General features: G+C 29.4%; 1 protein-coding gene across 2 annotated transcripts in view; it reads left to right on the forward strand.

Moving 5' to 3' along the window:
* The window catches only part of LOC142327683 (protein FAM91A1), an 81245-nt gene extending 65524 nt beyond the window's left edge, over nucleotides 1–15721 (forward strand). For both annotated transcript variants that reach the window (XM_075370921.1, XM_075370922.1), the window contains exons 15-18: nucleotides 7449–7581; nucleotides 11495–11749; nucleotides 12275–12344; nucleotides 14031–15721. In XM_075370921.1, coding sequence (XP_075227036.1) covers nucleotides 7449–7581; nucleotides 11495–11749; nucleotides 12275–12344; nucleotides 14031–14162 — 590 coding nt within the window. In that variant the 3' untranslated portion in view covers nucleotides 14163–15721. The remainder of the gene's footprint in view (nucleotides 1–7448; nucleotides 7582–11494; nucleotides 11750–12274; nucleotides 12345–14030) is intronic.
* The last annotated feature ends 3851 nt before the right edge of the window (nucleotides 15722–19572 follow it).

Consider the following 19572-nt stretch of genomic DNA (forward strand, 5'->3'; position numbering starts at 1 on the left):
GAACGTATAAAATATAAGAATGCTAGTGATGAAGAAAGTAAAAGGAACTATCGGCAATTAAGAAATGCTATAAACAGGAAGTGCAAACTGGCGAAAGAAGAGTGGATTAAAGAAAAGTGTTCAGAAGTGGAAACTGAAATGAACATTGGTAAAATAGACGGAGCATACAGGAAAGTTAAGGAAAATTTTGGGGTACATAAATTAAAATCTAATAATGTGTTAAACAAAGATGGTACACCAATATATGATACGAAAGGTAAAGTTGATAGATGGGTGGAATATATTGAAGAGTTATACGGAGGAAATGAATTAGAAAATGGTGTTATAGAGGAAGAATAGGAAGTTGAGGAGGATGAAAAGGGAGAAACAATACTGAGATCTGAATTTAAGAGAGCATTAAAAGATTTAAGTGGCAGAAAGGCTCCTGGAATAGAGGGAATACCTGTAGAATTACTGCACAGTGCAGGTGAGGAAGCGATTGACAGATTATACAAACTGGTGTGTAATATTTATGAAAAAGGGGAATTTCCGTCAGACTTCAAAAAAAGTGATAGTAATGATACCAAAGAAAGCAGGGGCAGATAAATGTGAAGAATACAGAACAATTAGTTTAACTAGTCATGCATCAAAAATCTTAACTAGAATTCTATACATTCTATAATAATTCTATAAAAGAATTGAGAGGAGAGTGGAGGAAGTGTTAGGAGAAGACCAATTTGGTTTCAGGAAAAGTATAGGGACAAAGGAAGCAATTTCAGGCCTCAGATTAATAGTAGAAGGAAGATTAAAGAAAAACAAACCAACATACTTGGAGTTTATAGACCTAGAAAAGGCATTCGATAACGTAGACTGGAATAAAATGTTCAGCATTTTAAAAAAATTAGGGTTCAAATACAGAGATAGAAGAACAATTGCTAACATGTACAGGAACCAAACAGCAACAGTAATAATTGAAGAACATAAGAAAGAAGCCAAGAAAGGGAGTCCGACAAGGATGTTCCCTATCTCCGTTACTTTTTAATCTTTACATGGAACTAGCAGTTAATGATGTTAAAGAACAATTTAGATTCGGAGTAACAGTACAAGGTGAAAAGATAAAGATGCTATGATTTGCTGATGATATAGTAATTCTAGCCGAAATTAAAAAGGATTTAGAAGAAACAATGAACGGCATAGATGAAGTCCTACGCAAGAACAATCGCATGAAAATAAACAAGAACAAAACAAAAGTAATGAAATGTAGTAGAAATAACAAAGATGGACCACTGAATGTGAAAATAGGAGGAGAAAAGATTATGGTTATGGAGGTAGAAGAATTTTGTTATTTGGGAAGTAGAATTACTAAAGATGGACGAAGCAGGAACGATATAAAATGCCGAATAGCACAAGCGAAACGAGCCTTCAGTAAGAAATATAATTTGTTTACATCAAAAATTAATTTAAATGTCAGAAAAAGATTTTTGAAAGTATATGTTTGGAGTGTCGCTTTATATGGAAGTGAAACTTGGATGATCGGAGTATCTGAGAAGAAAAGATTAGAAGCTTTTAAAATGTGGTGCTATAGGAGAATGTTAAAAATCAGATGGGTGGATAAAGTGACAAATGAAGAGGTATTGTGGCAAATAGATGAAGAAAGGAGCATTTGGAAAAATATAGTTAAAAGAAGAGAGACTTATAGGCCACATACTAAGGCATCCTGGAATAGTCGCTTTAATATTGGAAGGACGGTTAGAAGGAAAAAATTGTGTAGGCAGGCCACATGTGGAATATGTAAAACAAATTGTTAGGGATATAGGATGTAGAGGGTATACTGAAATGAAACGACTAGCACTAGATAGGGAATCTTGGAGAGCTGCATCAAACCAGTCAAATGACTGAAGACAAAAAAAAAAAAATTTTTAACTGAGCCGGCTCCAAAATTACACAAATTATGAGTAACACTATCAAAGTGCGTTGTTCGAATAACAATTCAAAAACGCCTGAGATTTCATAAGTTATAAAATAAGAGAATTAGCTAATTGTATAAAACTTGGAACGCTATCAGTCTATTGGTTTTTTAGTAACAAATGATCAAGTCAAGGTTCACAATAAAAACTAAAAAAAAAAAATGGTATCTTTTGTCGTTTTCACCATGAACTTAGAAAATTAGAAAAAGAGAATAATTTAATATCATCTAACAACATTAAATAATTTAAAAGGTAATCTAGTTTTCTTTGAAATTTGATGGGTAATTTTATTTTTATATTACCTCAAACTGAGTGTACATACTTCTACGTCAGTAGCAGATTCTTCATAATTGCGAAATTAAGCAAAAATATATTAGCGTTTCATCGGTTAACTTTACATATTTTTAATATTGATATATACTAATTTTCAAAATATATTTAATGAATTTATCCACAAGCTACGTATAAAGAATTTGCTAATAATTAATAAATTAGATTTATTTTTATTAATTTAAAATGTTGCTCAGCAACATTTTAAATAAATGTTGTTGCTCAGCAACATTTTAAGTTTGAATTTATTTTCTATTATTATTTTATTAACTTCATACACGTTACACAATAAAGGTACATTTGTTGTTCTTTGATTATAATCATGTGGAAAAGGTGTTTTCCTTGTATATTTTCTAGCATAAAGTTAGAAAAACCAAATGTCACATCTAACGAAGAAATTCCTGACGACCAGTCAGAAGATGATATTGAAGCAGATTTGATTGAATTAAAAAAAATTGCAGAACTTTATAAAAGCCAGGCGAAAAACAATAAAGATTTAAAAGTCAAAATAGATATATTAAATTCTAAACTGGATAACTTATTAATTTGAAGAGAAATAAAAAAAATTATTGAAAAAAAAAATTTTTTTTAAATAAAAATTTAAAAAATATAAAAAAAAATTAAAAAATAAAAAATGAAAAAAAAATTTTAAAAAATAAAAAATAAAAAAAAATTTAAAAAAATAAAAAATAAAAAAAAATTTTAAAAAATAAAAAATAAAAAAAAATATTAAAAAAAAAATAAATAAAAAAAAAAAAAATAAAAATAAAAATAATAATAATAATAATTAATAATGATCAATTTAATATCATGGATAATATCACGGAATACCGACAGTACTGATTATTTAGAACTGAAACAATTATTAATTAATGCATTTAATGTACACTCTACATCACATAGATTGTCTTCAATTTGGGCAGTTGATGCAGTCACAGTTCAACAAGTATGAAAAGGAGGTACAAAAAAAACGAATATGGAAGTATTATATTTATTGGAAGAATACACTGTACCTTGCAGTATTGTTAAAGAACACATGATTCTAATATAATTAAATTTAAAAAAACACACCGAAAGTAATATTTTCAAAAATCATTATAGCTGTGAAACATCCTTTCTTATCTAAAACCGGAAATTTGACGTACTTGCGACAGAATGTTTTATATGAACTCCATTGCATACACAAATGATAAAACACTGAATATATTTTATTACAATGATTATGTAGATAATTTTATATATGAATTAATTTTTTTTAAATTTATTAACACGTGCTTAGGAATTAATACATCATAATTCTTGATAAAATTAGAATTACAACACCGTTAAAGAAAAATGTTTAAGACATCTAACATTAAAGTTGCTTAAAGTCTTTATGTACAAAAATAAATCTATTAGCGATTATTAAGAAAAATACAAAATTAGTAACTTTAGACAATCAACAAAAAATCGTTAATAAAAAAATGATGGTAGAATTACTAAAAGAGATTTATTTAAAAAACATTTACAAATATTTTATAAGCGTAAAAATATGATAAATAAAAATCAAATTATGATAAACAAATTATGAAAAATAAATATCCATTTTCAGTTATTAATTTTTTGTTTTGTTTTGTTTAACCTACGAAACCACTATTAGGTGGTATCGTTTCAGAGGATGAGATGAATGATTTGTAGCGAGTGTGAAAATGCGATGCCTAACCGGGATTCGAACCCGGAATCTCCGGATTAAAGGCGGACGCTACCACTTGCACCACGAAAGCCGGCGCGAGAAAATACCTTACTCTCGAGAAACTATACATAAAATAACGAAATACAAACAAGTAAAATTTGAACATCGTGATTGGATTAAGAAAATGTTCAATTTAAATTATTCAATTAATATTTAAAGCTTTTTATAAATTCAAATTATTGTACGAAAAACATTTTCATTATCTATCATAATACTATTCTATTAACAATGGATAGTTCATTGTATATCAGTGACTGAAATTGTTAACAAACATCTTTCAACAATTTAAAAAATTTTAAACTATATTTTTTTAAATTTCATTCCACAATGAAACGTTTTGATGAAATAGCGATTTCTGGGAATGCTTTGGAAAAATACCGGAAAAGGGTTGATAGTTTTTTATTTCAAATCTGCCATACGGTTTTTAAACAGGAATTAGTTAAAAGATGAGACAGACTTATAGGCCACATACTAAGGCATCCTGGAATAGTCGCTTTAATATTGGAAGGACAGGTAGAAGGGAAAAATTGTGTAGGCAGGCCACGTTTGGAATATGTAAAACAAATTGTTGGGGATGTAGGATGTAGAGGGTATACTGAAATGAAACGACTAGCACTAGATAGGAAATCTTGGAGAGCTGCATCAAACCAGTCAAATGACTGAAGACAAAAAAAAAAATTGCTGATGTAGTCAATTAAGAATCATATCTATTTGATATTTCATTAACAAAAAATGTCTGTGGTGACACTAATTTAAAAAGCAGTTATTATGAAGTCTTTTATCATAAAAATTGACAATCAAATGCTACAAATATCAGGTGCATTTTGGAGGGAAAACGCTGCAAGATCTCTCACAACCTTCAACCTGCAGAAACACATTGGAAAATAGTCTTAAGTGTACCATTTTATTTTCTCTTGCCCCTTTTGCCTATAATCAAGAATAAATGACAGAGATGATTAATAATAGAGAAGATTCAAAAAATGCGAAAAGTCACTTGGCATTGGTAGAATCACTAGGATTGATATTTAGATCAGTCAACTAAGCATAAAGTTGAAGAAAAGGAAGAGCAGAAAACACTACCACAACTAATGTTAAGTGCACTTGCAATCTCTCTAATTTTAATGCACCGGTTACTCAAGATCATTTCATTCACGCGTTCTGCGTTACCCATCATGTTTGCAGTTGAAAGACGCCCACACGCAGTTTGTCACCCACATTTGTTCTTCTATTTCTGAACATTTGGCACCATTTTGTGATCATGAGGCATAACATTGCATTCTAACCATACATTAACAATTTGGCAATGAATTTCACAACAATTGTAATTTTTTGCCCACAAAAATCGGATTACTGAACGTACTTCTACGCTGGATGAAACCTCTAGAAGACATGCCATATTGACAACAACAATACACATGTACTGAATGTCATACAGAATTGCTGTTGGTGCTGGGAGAGCATGAAGACAATAACACAACCAGTGCTGTCACCACAAGACATTAATGTATCCCTTTCAGTTAAAGAACACGGCAAGAGTGTAGCTTATTTTTTTATCCATCTATCTGTGTGTGTGTGTGTGTGTGTGTGTGTGTGTGTGTGTGTATATATATATATATATATGTTGTTTTACTCTCAGCTTGTATAAAAAGTCTCCAGATGTCATTTGAGAGAGTCCTGTATGCTTAAGAAATCTACTGTACAGTCCTACTCTACAAGGCCACTTCATTTGCATTCATACATATCAACCTCATTCATACTTTAAAGTAATACTGTACAGTGGTTCCAGAGGCTAAACAGAAAAAGAGAAAAGAGAAAAAAGAGCCCTGTATGCTTCCTCTGTAGCATTTGGAATTAAATTCAATTAAATTTGTTTGCATTGTGAACTTCCAAGTGAGATGCCATACAATCTTGTGAAACTATATTAATCATAAATCAGCAAGGTAATTTTTTTAGTATTGGTTGGAGAAAGTTGTTCAGTATAGTAGCAGTATACTTATATGTTACTGTTGCTGTTCTGCCTTTGTTGTCTTCAAAAAAAAAATCCCATTGATCTGATTGTCATGAAACTTGGTAAGTTGTGAGCACGCTCATGAAGATTTCTTAATTAATTTCAACCCGCTAGGTGATGCTGGGGTTGAAATATTTAGAAAAATTGTGTTTATGGACTGAATTGGCTCATATTAAGAATATATATTAGTTAAATGAAAAGAAAAATTTTTGCAAAATCTATACCAGTAGATGGCGCCAGTGTCGAAATATTTACAAAACAAACAAACAAATATACAAACAGACTTTCTTCTTCTATATGTATATATATATAAAAGGCAATGTTCGTATGTGTGCCCGCTATAGACTAAAAAACTACTGGACTGATTTACGTGTGGGAAAAAGGGGATATAGAAAAAAGAAAAAGGGAAAAGTGAAAGGTTAAATTTTGTGAAGTTCCATAATGTTCAGTTTTTAATGGTTTATCAAACTTTCAATTATGTTCATTTAGTATATATATTTATATATATATATACTCAAATCTAGTAATAGCGAAGCATTGCCGAGTCTGCTAGTATCATATAAATGAATGAAAATGCAAATCATTGTGTAACATCCAACTGATACTCCTATCTAATGTGTATAACATTATCTATCAGAACACTGTGGGCTGTGCTGTACAATCACTCACTTTTTCCACATTCCTTGATGTGCAGACCGATCGCAGCAGCCAGGATTCTCTGACAACACACAAGCAGTTCATCTAAACATGTTTACCCAATTTAAATACATATTGTTACATTAGCTGCATCACCATTTAAAAAAAAACACTGGCAAATACACAATGCTCACTTGACCAATACACAATGGTGAGTAAATGCTTGGATTACTACTATATGAACCAAAAGAGATAACAACACGTCATCCATCCATTGGTATTTGTTTTCATCACCAGTTTTAAATCATTTAATTAATTAGCCATCTATTATGTCCTCACAAAATGTAGATCATTTACTTTAACAATGGTTGAATGTCTACTCTGGATGTCCAATGTAGTGGACAGATTAAAGAATTAATTTTAAATTTTGCTTAAATATTCATCTTTTGATTAATTAAAAATGGATGTTCATTTTTACTTCTTGAAATACACGTACTGAGAATTAAATCGGATATGCTATATGCTATCTGTAGTGTGCTGTAACATCAATACAACATATATTTACAGAAGGAAAAAGTTGTACACTTGGCCAAACATCATTTATGATCATATTACTTCAGCTGAGCAATCTCTGTGTAGACCAGAAAAATAGACAACAGAAAAGATTATATTTTGATTTTTTTTTCACATTAATGCTACAGAAAAGAGAACTTATATATTGTATTGATAGAATCACCAACATTTTTTAGCATCAGTGATTTCTGTTTATCATTTTTTTCTTTTTTTTCATTTGTAGGTATTGAAAGCCCTGTTAATGGAATTACAAACCAGGAGAGTGCTGAAATATTGGAACAGGAGTTAGATTGTTTAACAGAAACTGTACCTCATGTACATAGTGAAGATAATGTCAATGATAATTCACCAATTAGGTATCATTTTATTATTCTGATTTATTGGAGGTTTTTATTAGTTATAAAAATCATTAGTTTAAAATTAGTTATCCAAAATTTTACAAAATAATTTAAAAAGAAATTCCCTATTAAAGAACATACATACCTGTATTGGAATATACACAGACTCCGATATATCAGTTACTGTGAAAGTTCTGATTATTTCTTTCATTATAAAAATTTACAATAAAGGTCCTGATTACTTCTTTCATTATGCATATTTTTGATTTTAATTTTTTTTTATTGATAGAAATAGAAATAACATTGAAAATTATATTATTCTGTAAGTAATAAGCAATTATAGACTACCCTAACTCACAAAAGTTTTACTTTTATGAATCTTTATAAATTTTGCTTTTTAATAAAATAAATTACTTAAAATATTTTAAAATTATTGTTATTACTTATCGATAAGATGTTATCATAGTGTTCACATATCATCACATTCACATCATCAACTGTTCACAATCCTTATCAGTGGTTTGTGATTGTGGCACAGAACTTCAAACAATGGTTCACATTACATAGAAAAAATGGCACCCATTTCATAAATATTGTTTGGCATTATAGATTTTCTCATTTTAAATATAACATAAATTTATTTGCTAACAAACCTCCTATTGATGTAACTGTCTTTTATTTAGTTGTAATTAATGTATTTTATTTAATATTGATATTTCAATTCATAATTATTGATTTTGGCATTTATAGAGTACAGATGGCATGTACAAGAAAGTGTTTAAAAGATAACCATATCCCAAAAATAGGATTTGTTTAATTAAGCAAATAGGATATTTACTTAATTATTTATTCTTCAAACCTATTTCTGCATTTGAGATTTTTTTCTCTAAACATGGTGCCATGGCAGCAGTATAATGGAGAATCATTTAATTGATGATGGTTGATTATTTTTAAAAACTGTAAATTTGTTTAAATATAAGTGTTTCTCTGATTTTTCTGAACGAATATTTGTTACAACAGGAAATTAATTTTTAAAGTTTTAAAAATTACTTTATTTTTTTTAAGTTTTTTGTGACTATAATGTAGAATTAAGTGTTGTGAGGTGTGGTTGATTTTTTTTCAATTTTTAACTTTTTTGTAATCATTCTAGAACATTATGTTCATTATTATACAGAATGATTCAGGAGGAAAGAAAATAATTTGGGAACTGATTCTAGAATTTGAAATAAAGAAACACATGTCTGAAAATGCTTTATTATTGAGTTAGGCTGGTGAAAAATCTTGCCTGGATTTCAGTTCTCCTAGTGAAATGAAGTCAAATTGAAAGTTTTATATAAAGGGTATGGTTTATTATGTTTTTGACATGAATAATCAAATAAAAATATCTCAGCTGTATCTCCTGTAGTTCTCATGATATCCAGCATAAAATAAAAAATTTGATGATGAAAAATATGTTTTTTTTTTGAGGTTGAACTACAACTTTATTAAATGACTAATTAATGTATAAATATTATCAAAACTGGTAGAAAGTCTAATTCTGAGAAAACTGATGTAATGAATTATATGAAAAACAAAAAAAAAAATCATCTTTTATATAAAAAAAAATACTCATGTTTATACTGTATTAATTTATAAAACGTTCAGAAATTCCACCATTGACATCAATGCAATTTTCAACTGATTTCCTTACATTTTCTATCACCAACATAATGATATATTTGTGTTCCTTATTGGGAGTGCAGAATTTAGAATGCAACCAATCAGTTCATCATATGTGTCTCCCTCGCATTTCATCCATCCTCATAAATAGTAATCTAAGGGAGTAAGTTCTGGTGATCTAGATGGCCAATTTACCCAGCCCTCTACATCCAATCCATTTACCAGTAAATTTTCCATCTAAGAATTTTCTTACTTCATTCATGAGATTTGTTGGTGCTCGATTAAGTTGATATTACATTTCAGTTCATTTCATCCGTGAGGAATTTACAAGTACTGTAAGATATTCATTGTTTAAAAGTTCCACATAATGTTTCCCTGTGACATGTTCTAGTATGAAAGAGCCTAGTAACTGGTTGATCATACCTCTCCAAACATTCACAAGAAATTATTGTTAGAAATTTGATTCAACTATAACATGTGGGTTTTCTTCAGACCACTGATGTGTATTCCGTGTGTTGTTTATGCCATTACAGCTAAAAGTAGCTTCATCAAAAAGCATTATGACCAGAATTAAGTGGTAATTGCTCTGACTGCAGAACCCAATGACAAAATTGCAGTCGTCTGGCATGGTCAGTAATCTGGAGGTATTGAAATATTGAATATTCTGAACATTATAAGTACACAGTCTGTGAGCATGCAACATGCTCCATACTGTACTTTGTGAAATGTTGAGTCTTGTAGAAATTCTTCGCTTGCTCGTAATAGTACTAAGCTGTACCAGCTAAAGAATGTTTTCCTTTCATCACCAAGTATCGGTTGACATTCAGATGAAACTAAGTGCTGGGAAGTTTACCATTCTCACAAAAATGATAAAAATTCTACAAGATACTTTACGATTTAGAACTACTCATCTAGGATACCTAATGTCTGTATTCTTCCATAATTGGAATGCTTCTGTTACAAATGTCATGTCATATACAAAAATCATATCAGCATACTCTGCATGAGTGGAAGAGACATTTTTCAAAATGGACTTTAATTTTTTTAATTTAAATTTAATGGAAAAATGTTGGTACAGTTTAGAGAATAACAAACACAAAAACTTTACATAACTTAATTCTCAAAAATAATTAAAGAAATCAAAATTGTCTCAACATCAAGTAAACCACTTAACATTTATTATTAATTTATAATAATTTTATGACAGCAATGAGTAATATTCAAATTAATTAGATGAAAAGTTTACAGGTAAATGGATTGAATGTATAGGGCAATAAATTGAGCACCTAAATCACCGGACCTTTCTCCCTTAGATTACTCTTTATGGGGATTGATGAAATGCAAGGCATACGAGCAAAAAGTAGACACACATGATGATCACTTGAATTTTCAATGCTGCTGTCCTCATGAAAAATGTGAAGATATCATTAAGTCAGCAACTGAAAATGTAAGGAAACCAGTTGAAAAGTACACTGATGTCAATGGTGGAATTTTCGAACAGTTAATATAAATTAATACAGTATAAACCAGAATGAGTATTATTTTTTAAAGAAGATTGAAAGTGTTTCAATTTTTCAAAGGTCTAAATTTATTGTACTAAAAACAGCTATTTTTAATTTTTACAAATTCATAACATTTTTTCTATTAAGTCTTGCTCTGTTTTGTTTTTAATAATAAAAGCTGTTTTTTTTTGTTTTTCATATACTTTATTACATCATTTTTTCATAATTAAATTCTCTACAAGTTCTGATATAAAACTTATGTATTCATCAGTCATTTAACAAAGTTATTGTATCTAAAACCCAAAAAAATAATGTTTTTCATCACCAAATATTTTTGTTTTACATTGGATATCATGCAAACAACAGGAGATGCAGTTCTGGGATCTGTTTTATTTGGTTTTTCAGGTGAAAAACATATTATACCATCAAGTTTACCTCTTATGTAACGCCTTAAAAGTTTCATTCTGACCTCATTTCACTGGGGGAACTGAAATCCTGGGAAAATTTTTCACCAGCCATAACATGATAACATAATGAATATAACATATGAATATATGTTTGTATGAACCTTTTTCTTATTTCAAAGCTCTAGAATCATTTCTCAAATTATTTCCCTTTCCTCCTGAAAAAAAAAAGTAAATATATATATTTTTTTTCTTCGTGAACTAATTTGTACTTATTTTTTACTTTTAAAGGTTAAAAAAAGCAAATAGAACCATTCACATAGTAGAAGTGTTTGGTCTTTTTTAACTTAGTTTTTATTTTTACAGAGAACAAAATGAAGAATGGATGAAACAGTCATCTGATGCAGCAACTGATGTCGAAAATTCACACATACCTTTATCAAATAATAAAAATGTTAGCGATGAAAAAGAAAGAGAAGCTAATTTTAGAATGTTGTTAGATGTAAATAATTTATCAGATTGGGTGCTATTAGACTGTTCTTTTGGTTTACCATTATTTGATGCTGATGTTAATGGTAGAATATGTGATACTATTGTCAATCAACTTGCTAATAAGAATAGGTATGTAATTTTCTTGTATATTGTACGAGTATTAAAATTTTTACTACTGCAATGTTTTATTCTATTGCATATGAATGAATAGAGCTTTTGCTTCAAAGGTTAAAAAATAGGTTGATATTAATTCATAAACATGAATTGTGTGTGTGTGTGTGTGTGTGTGTGTGTGTGTGTGTGTGTGTGTGTGTGTGTGTGTGTGTGTGTGTGTGTGTGTGTGTGTGTGTGTGTGTGTGTGTGTGTGTGTGTGTGTGTGTGTGTGTGTGTGTGTGTGTGTGTGTGTGTGTGTGTGTGTGTGTGTGTGTGTGTGTGTGTGTGTGTGTGTGTGTGTGTGTGTGTGTGTGTGTGTGTGTGTGTGTGTGTGTGTGTGTGTGTGTGCGTGTGCGTGTGTGCGTGCGTGCGTGTGTGTGTGTGTGTGTGTGTGCGCGCGTGAATGTCCATGGCATTCTTGAATGCACACAGTGAGTTTTCTTAAAGATTATTTATTTAATAATATTTACTAAATAAGCTTTCTACTATTCTTTATTTCAGCTTGGAACAGTTGACAATTTCAAATCAAAATCTGGGAGAAAACTTAGAAGAGTTCATAGATAATTATCAGGTATTTCTATAGTTAATATTTATTTTCATTAATAATTTTTGTTTTGAGTATCTATTAATTAATTTTTCAAGTAGCTCATTAATTTTGCTCAGGTGCTCCTCATAATTGTATAATGCTCTTGAATTATTATTCCATGAAAAACCTTTATAGGATTCTAGATTATTTTTGTTATGTCTTGGTAGGATATCCATCAGTTCATTTTTTTTTTTTTTAGTTATATCAAATTTTACATGCCCTAATTTTGTTCATTACAATTTTTTTTTTTTTTTGTTACAGAAAGCTCTTTAGTTCCAAAGAGTACTTTGGAAATTTTTCCTTTTAGAAAATTGTAAGGTCTTGCTAAAGTTTTTATAGATTTTGTAGACTTTTAACCCTCTTAGAACTTCATCCACATAGGTGTGGTTGTCTCTTGCTATAGCCCTTAATATCTAAGTTGCATCTATATAATTTCCTTTTCACTATTTCAAATGCAGTGTCTTTCTGACAGATGCCCACTATAGTACGTAAGTTAGTATTTTTCTTGGTCAAATTTATTTTCAAAGTCCTACTATTTATTTAATCAATATGATACAGTTGTAATTACTTATTTCTTAGATAGTGTAATTTTTTATTTTCCTGTTCATGTTGATGGGAGTATAATTTATTTTTATTACAAATTTATCTTTAAAAAATATTAGTGTATCTTTGCTTGTTTTAAAAATCTGTAGGCTGTATAAATAATTTTTTATTGTGATTTATAAGTCAGAGCAAAATAATAATAAAAAATGAAATTACTTTTTTTACATGAGTTCATAACTAAAGCAGTTTAGTAATGAATAATAAAAAGTTATTGTATATTTCTATGTATGAGACTATCCTTTATTTTTACCCAATAAAAATTACTGTATTCAGCTACAGTAGAAGGTAGAAGGTTGTTATAATGTGTAATGTATACACTGTCAAAAGTTGGATTATGTATTTGTTGAATTATATTTCAATGTTATAAAATTATTCTTTACAATACTTAATGTATAATTAATTATAAATCTTATAAAGATAGATGATAGGTAATTTTTTCATTATGTGTTTTATGGCAAGTACATAATATACAATATATAAATTCATCCAATAATTAAATTAAGCTTTTTCAGCCAAACTTATCAAACATCAAAGTTCTGCACATAGTATTATTTATTAAACTTTAGAAAATGCATAGTATTTTTAATTTTTTTGGATGAAAATTGCAGGGTTTTAAATTTATTCATATAAGTTCAGTTATTTATGATTCACTACTAAATGTTCTAAATTGTTGCTTCTGGTAAAATTCCTTTTATACGCACAGAGACACTTCCTGTTACACAGAAACTCAGCATGGTGTTGAACAGTTAAGTTTCGTTGGCTTATTTTAATGTATACAGAGCAAGAAAACATTTAGGGAAAAAAACTGTTCTTTCTCTATAATGAATTTTTTTAATTTTCAGGAATATTTGTTATAAAAACTGACTAAAGTAATAATTTTCTGCTTTAATCAATCAAACCATCTTCTCAGAAATGTTAATGTAACATTTTTTTTTTTTTTAATTTTATAAATATAAGAAGTCTCATTTAATAAATTTTTATTTTGAAAGTTGTATGTTACTTTGAATTAATATTCATAAATTATTATTTATGAATTAGTCATTATGTATGAATATTATCTGATTACAGGATTTGAACAAACGGTATGTAGTTAGATCATCATCGTTTCTATCTTCACCCTCACAACAAAGAATAGTAGCATGGCCAGCTACAAATTTAATGTTTGTTGATGGTCAGCTTAAAGAATGGAATAAAAAATGATGATAAAAATAAAATATATTTTGTACTTCATTTTGTGGCTATATTACATATGTCGATTAATTCACTTTCATTGCTCTACACAATCAATTATAGTACATATTTATGTAAAATATGTAATAAAAAAATGAAATGTTTGAAACCTGATCTTGGACAATTAGCTATGGTAACCATTTATTTTCAATGAAGAATGAAGAAAGTATGTTACATCCATGGTGGTACCATTTTTAGATGGTCGTATAGCATTACATTGTTTAGCCAGTCTCCCATCTATTGCAGGTGAAGGCTGAAATTGAAAGTTATGATATTAATTTGTTTGCTGTTGTTATATCATTCAATGATTTTCAAAGTAATAATGGAATAGTACGTTTACATTATACTCTATATCTAGATACATCCTACAATACTTATCAAATACATTCATCAAATGTTTTTTTTAACAATTCCATGATCAGATATTGTCGTTTCAGTAACATATATTGTTGAAGACTGGTAGAATATTGGTTGATAACAATCATTTAGAGTTGCAGACATTCAGTACTTTATCTTTGAAAATTTATGTCAAAAAATTCACTATGTGTCATACATTTCCTCAGTATGATTAGCCCTGATGGTTGAGAACTTATCCTTGTAATCTTATTGGTAAGAAAAGATTGAAAAGTATAAAATCCACTGAAATTTTTCAGTCTTAGAATGCTCACTTTTTTAGTATTTTCTTTATACTTTTTTTTATATTTATTCATAATATTACTTACTCATTATAAAATCAGCTTGAAAATAACTGGATTATACATTTATGATTGCAGATGAATTAACATCAGTCTAGCTGTGAATTATTCAACATTCCAGTGCTAGTTTTATCAACATTGTTTTTTCTATTTCAAATGGTTTAGATTTTATTCATTTTATTTTATATACCACAAAATATATGTTCAAAGAATATTTTCTTGCAAAATTTTAATGTAATAGATGAAATTAAAATTCAGATAGCCATTTATACCTCATTTATAGCATCAGTTGAAATCTTCCAAGAATGCATAGACAAATACACATCTGATTTTTTGAGTAGAAAAATATTAAAATTGAATTAAGAATACTTTTATTCTACTTAACTATTTTCTAATTTCACACTTTCTTTTTGCCCACCTCATGTTCAAAAGACGTCTTTGAATTCATAACTTGTTCCCCCCAACAAAGGGCAAAATCTGGTTATGATACCAAAGAAAACAAGTTAAACATTGATTTAAATGAGCTTAAATGAATTAATTGACTTTCCTTAATACCAAAAACATTCTTGTTGCCATAGTTACAGGTTTAAGATTAAGCTTCTTGCACATTATTATATGTACTAAACACTTAATTTGATGCACTTAATATTTATAAATAATATTAACTATATTATTATTTTATAACAAAACGTATTTATATAGTTATAATAATATTAATAATTGTGGTAGTAAATATATTATGTAAAGTAAGAATTGTATATATACACATTGATAAATGAATATATACATAGACTTATTTGTAGATTAAATTGTTACTAATATTTTATTATAAAATAAATATTATTTACATGTACATATGTATAAATATTTATATGTCATAATGGATTTAACTATTAGAATAATTCTAAAGAAAAATATATAATAGTATTATTATTCCTATTGTCTTGTCAATTCTGTTTTTAAATATTGTTTTTGAAAGATTTGAATTGAAAATTTAAGTATTTTTATGATTTTTTTTTAATGTTATTAAACATTTAGAAACATGTAGAATATTTTGATAAATAGACCTTTGTAAAAGTTGGGTTTTCATACAAACATATTGTTTTCTTTATTTTCATGTTAAATACAATTTAAGTAGTAGACTTCTGGGGAATACAAATCATAAATATTTTTTCACCGATTTATTAATTATGTTTAATTACAATTAGTTTTATGTTATGTATTTGTTGAAAATATCTGTTTTAATTTTATCTTTGAAAGAATAATTACTTAAAAAATTTCAGATACTCTTCTACTTGAGAGAATTGAGATTAAATAGTAGATTCACTTTTCTCTGCCTTTTACCATAGTCTACACTGTTACTGTATGTTTCTCTCTAGCTGTTTTTTTATTGATCTGGGTAACCCCCTTTACCTTACTCTTGGCCCCTTTCCTTCTTTTAATTTCAAATACTTGTCCGGTATCTTCCAGTTGCAGATTTTTATATATCAAAACATTGTAGGAAATTACTAAAATTTAACTCTGAATATAATCTAACCAGTGATTTCTGCTATCTGAATTTTGTCTGGAATTCTTATCCAGTTATTTTTCTTTTTTTTCCTTTTAAGTTGTTCTTATATCATTATTTAAAATCTGGGGTCGTGTTTTTGTGCTAATTATTGATCATAAAAATTAGTCTTGCTTTATTTAACTTGAAATTTATTTAAGTTGAAACTTTAATCGAAAGAATTAAATTTTTACATGTGCCAGTAATAAATTGATATTTAATACCAATTGTACTGGTTTGGTTATAATGTATCCAACCCAATTTTCATTTGATGCTTTTTTTTTGACATGAAACATGTTTAAAATCATATCGAAACATATGGGTACCAGAACAGAAATTTGTAGCATAACGAAAATATTGTCCTGCCATAATAACTCCTTAACTATTAGTTTCAAAGGCATAAATGTAGAGTCATTTCATAACTTATATGGTCAGCTTGCCAATATGACTTTGAGTTTGTATCACTAGTGAGCGGATTAGTATGGAGGAGGCACTGCAGGTCAGCCAAAACTGGCTCTCTCACTCATTTCCATTCAGTGTAGGTCATGATTTAGATGTGATAGTGCAGCGATTTGTGTGTTCGTGAGTTTGTCAAGATAGATCGATTTAAGTAATAGTAAGTGTATTTTGGACAATATTTATATGTAAAAAATTAAAGTAAACATGTAAAAAAGTATAAAAATTCAATATGTCAGCCTCAGATCGTGCAAAAGCCAGACGGAAATATAAATTATGCATATCGTTGGAAAGGGAGAGCTTATGGGTCACACATAGGTACTCCAGTGTCCAGTGCCAAGCGAGCAAGACTGTTTCGATGGATCGCAAAGCTGGCATGGCACTAGCGATGTGAGCACCTCTACCGTTGCTAATGGACATAACGAGTGAAGATAACACCCATACATCTGTCAAAGACATCCCCAGGCTGATGGATATCAGCATCAGCCGAATTGCGATGCAGGACCATTGGCGTGCAGCGGACAAATGCTTCAAAACGGTATTTGAAAACAGTACGATTGGTCTATCTTGCAGCGTTTGTGATCAACTTTGGTTCGACATAGATTTAAAGCAGGTGAAAGCAAACAAAACGCTCCAAGTCTGTAATGTTTCACATTAAACCAACAGCCGTGAGCCCCAAGAGTCCCACCCGATTTTTTACTGAGATGGATCATGTGATAAGATGCTATCAGGTGTGTCAAAACTGTCTATAGACATTTCATGCACATAAAAACTTTGAAATTTTAGTATAAAATTGCTCAACACTTCTGAGGAAACGGACATACAAATCCTGAATCACTTTCAATTTTAAATTTTAAATTCTTTAGTGTGTGCATGTGCATGCATATGTGCTTATACATGTGGGTGTGTGCCAGTGTGATTATTGAACTCTTTAGACATACACACTTACTTACCTTTAGTCCAGATACGTCAAATACATGAATGACCAAACTTGGTACAAAAAAAAATCCACTCATTTATTGTTATTATTCAGCTCTTAAAAATGATTTATTAGTTCTCTTTGTTTATTTCAGTTACCAGCACAATCGTAACAGATTTTACTGAAATGAACAACAAAATAATTGCTTTAGTTGAGATTATTAAGGTTCAGATTGATGTATTTACAATTTTGTGTTTTGAAATTTTATGTTTTCTGCAACATTAATTTCTAATATTATTGTTAGTATTTGTTATTAATTATAAATTGTCTTGTTATTGTTAGACTTTCATCAGTGATATTCATTCATTTTCATTGTACGAGAAGTTATCTCTAAAGTAAAGACCATTTCATTGTAAAAATATTTACACTGAAAACTTTGTAAATATTTTTTTATTTCTCTTAAACTACTTATGCTACTTCTTGCAATTTTTTATATAATCACCACATGAATTAATACATTTATCATACATAGCAATATACCAGTTTCAATATAACCTCCCCATAATCTTCTGTTGCCAATCCATTTAGCCACTGATTAACAGTATTTTTAAGTTCATCGTCACCCGCAAATTACTTTCCGCTCAAAAATTCTTTCAATTTCCCAAACAAATTGTAATCAAAAGGAGCTAAATCCGGACTATATGGTGGATGATTGTAAATTTCCCATCCAAATGTTCTCGATAAATCATGTGTCAGACCTGTAACATGTGGAAGCATGCATTATCATGCAGCAGGACGATGCCATCGGTCAGCCGCCCCAGTCGTTGGAATGGCACGCCGTTACTTACATAGAGTTTTGCAGTAGGCTTGTGCATTTATAGTCATTCCATGTGGCATGAAATCAATCAGCAGTATGTCAAACCAATCCTAAAAGACTGTGGCCATCTTTTGCATCCAAATGGTTGTGGTTTGACCTTTGTTGGTCTGGTTGGTGATTCAGGATGACGCCATTGACTTGACTGCCATTTTCTCTCTAGCGTGTAATGAAAAATCCATGTTTCATCGCCAGTAACAATAAAATTAAGGAACTCTGTCTAGGACCCCCTAGACAGAGTTACCTAGTCATTAAGGAACTCTTTTTCTGGTAGGACCTTCCCAAATGTTCATCACACACATTAATTCTGTTATTTCTAAACCTTTCACACCATTTTCATTTGTTTCTTTCATTCATTACATTATTACCGTACACAGCAACCAACTACCTCTGAATTTCAGCCAGCTTAATATTTTGATGGTTTAAAAATGTATGACTCCACGTACTTCACAATCGGCGGCAACATTAATTTTCCTATTCATTTTATAATGTAATAACTCGCACATAATCAAAGATACTACAATTCGACAACTTACAGAAAACAGTCCAATGTGTACATTACTAGCCTGGCCATGAATGACACAGGTTTGCTAACCTTAAGGAGAGAAATTTCCAGCGGTCTTTACTTTAGAGATATCCCTCTTATATAATGGCAGTTATCAGCATGCATGGTTAAACATAAACACACTCCCAAATTCACATATGTTCTATCTATATATTCCATTGTAAATGTTAATTTTTTCTTTTAGCTATTAGCACAATATCTGAAAAAGAAAAGAATTGTTCAAATGATGAATAACTTATTGAACAGTAGTTTCTTAGGTCACTCTATCATGACTTTTTAACACTGTGGGAATGAGAAGTAACTAAACATTTATGTTTCAATGTTT

Source organism: Lycorma delicatula, chromosome 7 (assembly GCF_047948215.1).
Source record: "Lycorma delicatula isolate Av1 chromosome 7, ASM4794821v1, whole genome shotgun sequence".
Lineage (NCBI taxonomy): Eukaryota > Metazoa > Arthropoda > Insecta > Hemiptera > Fulgoridae > Lycorma > Lycorma delicatula.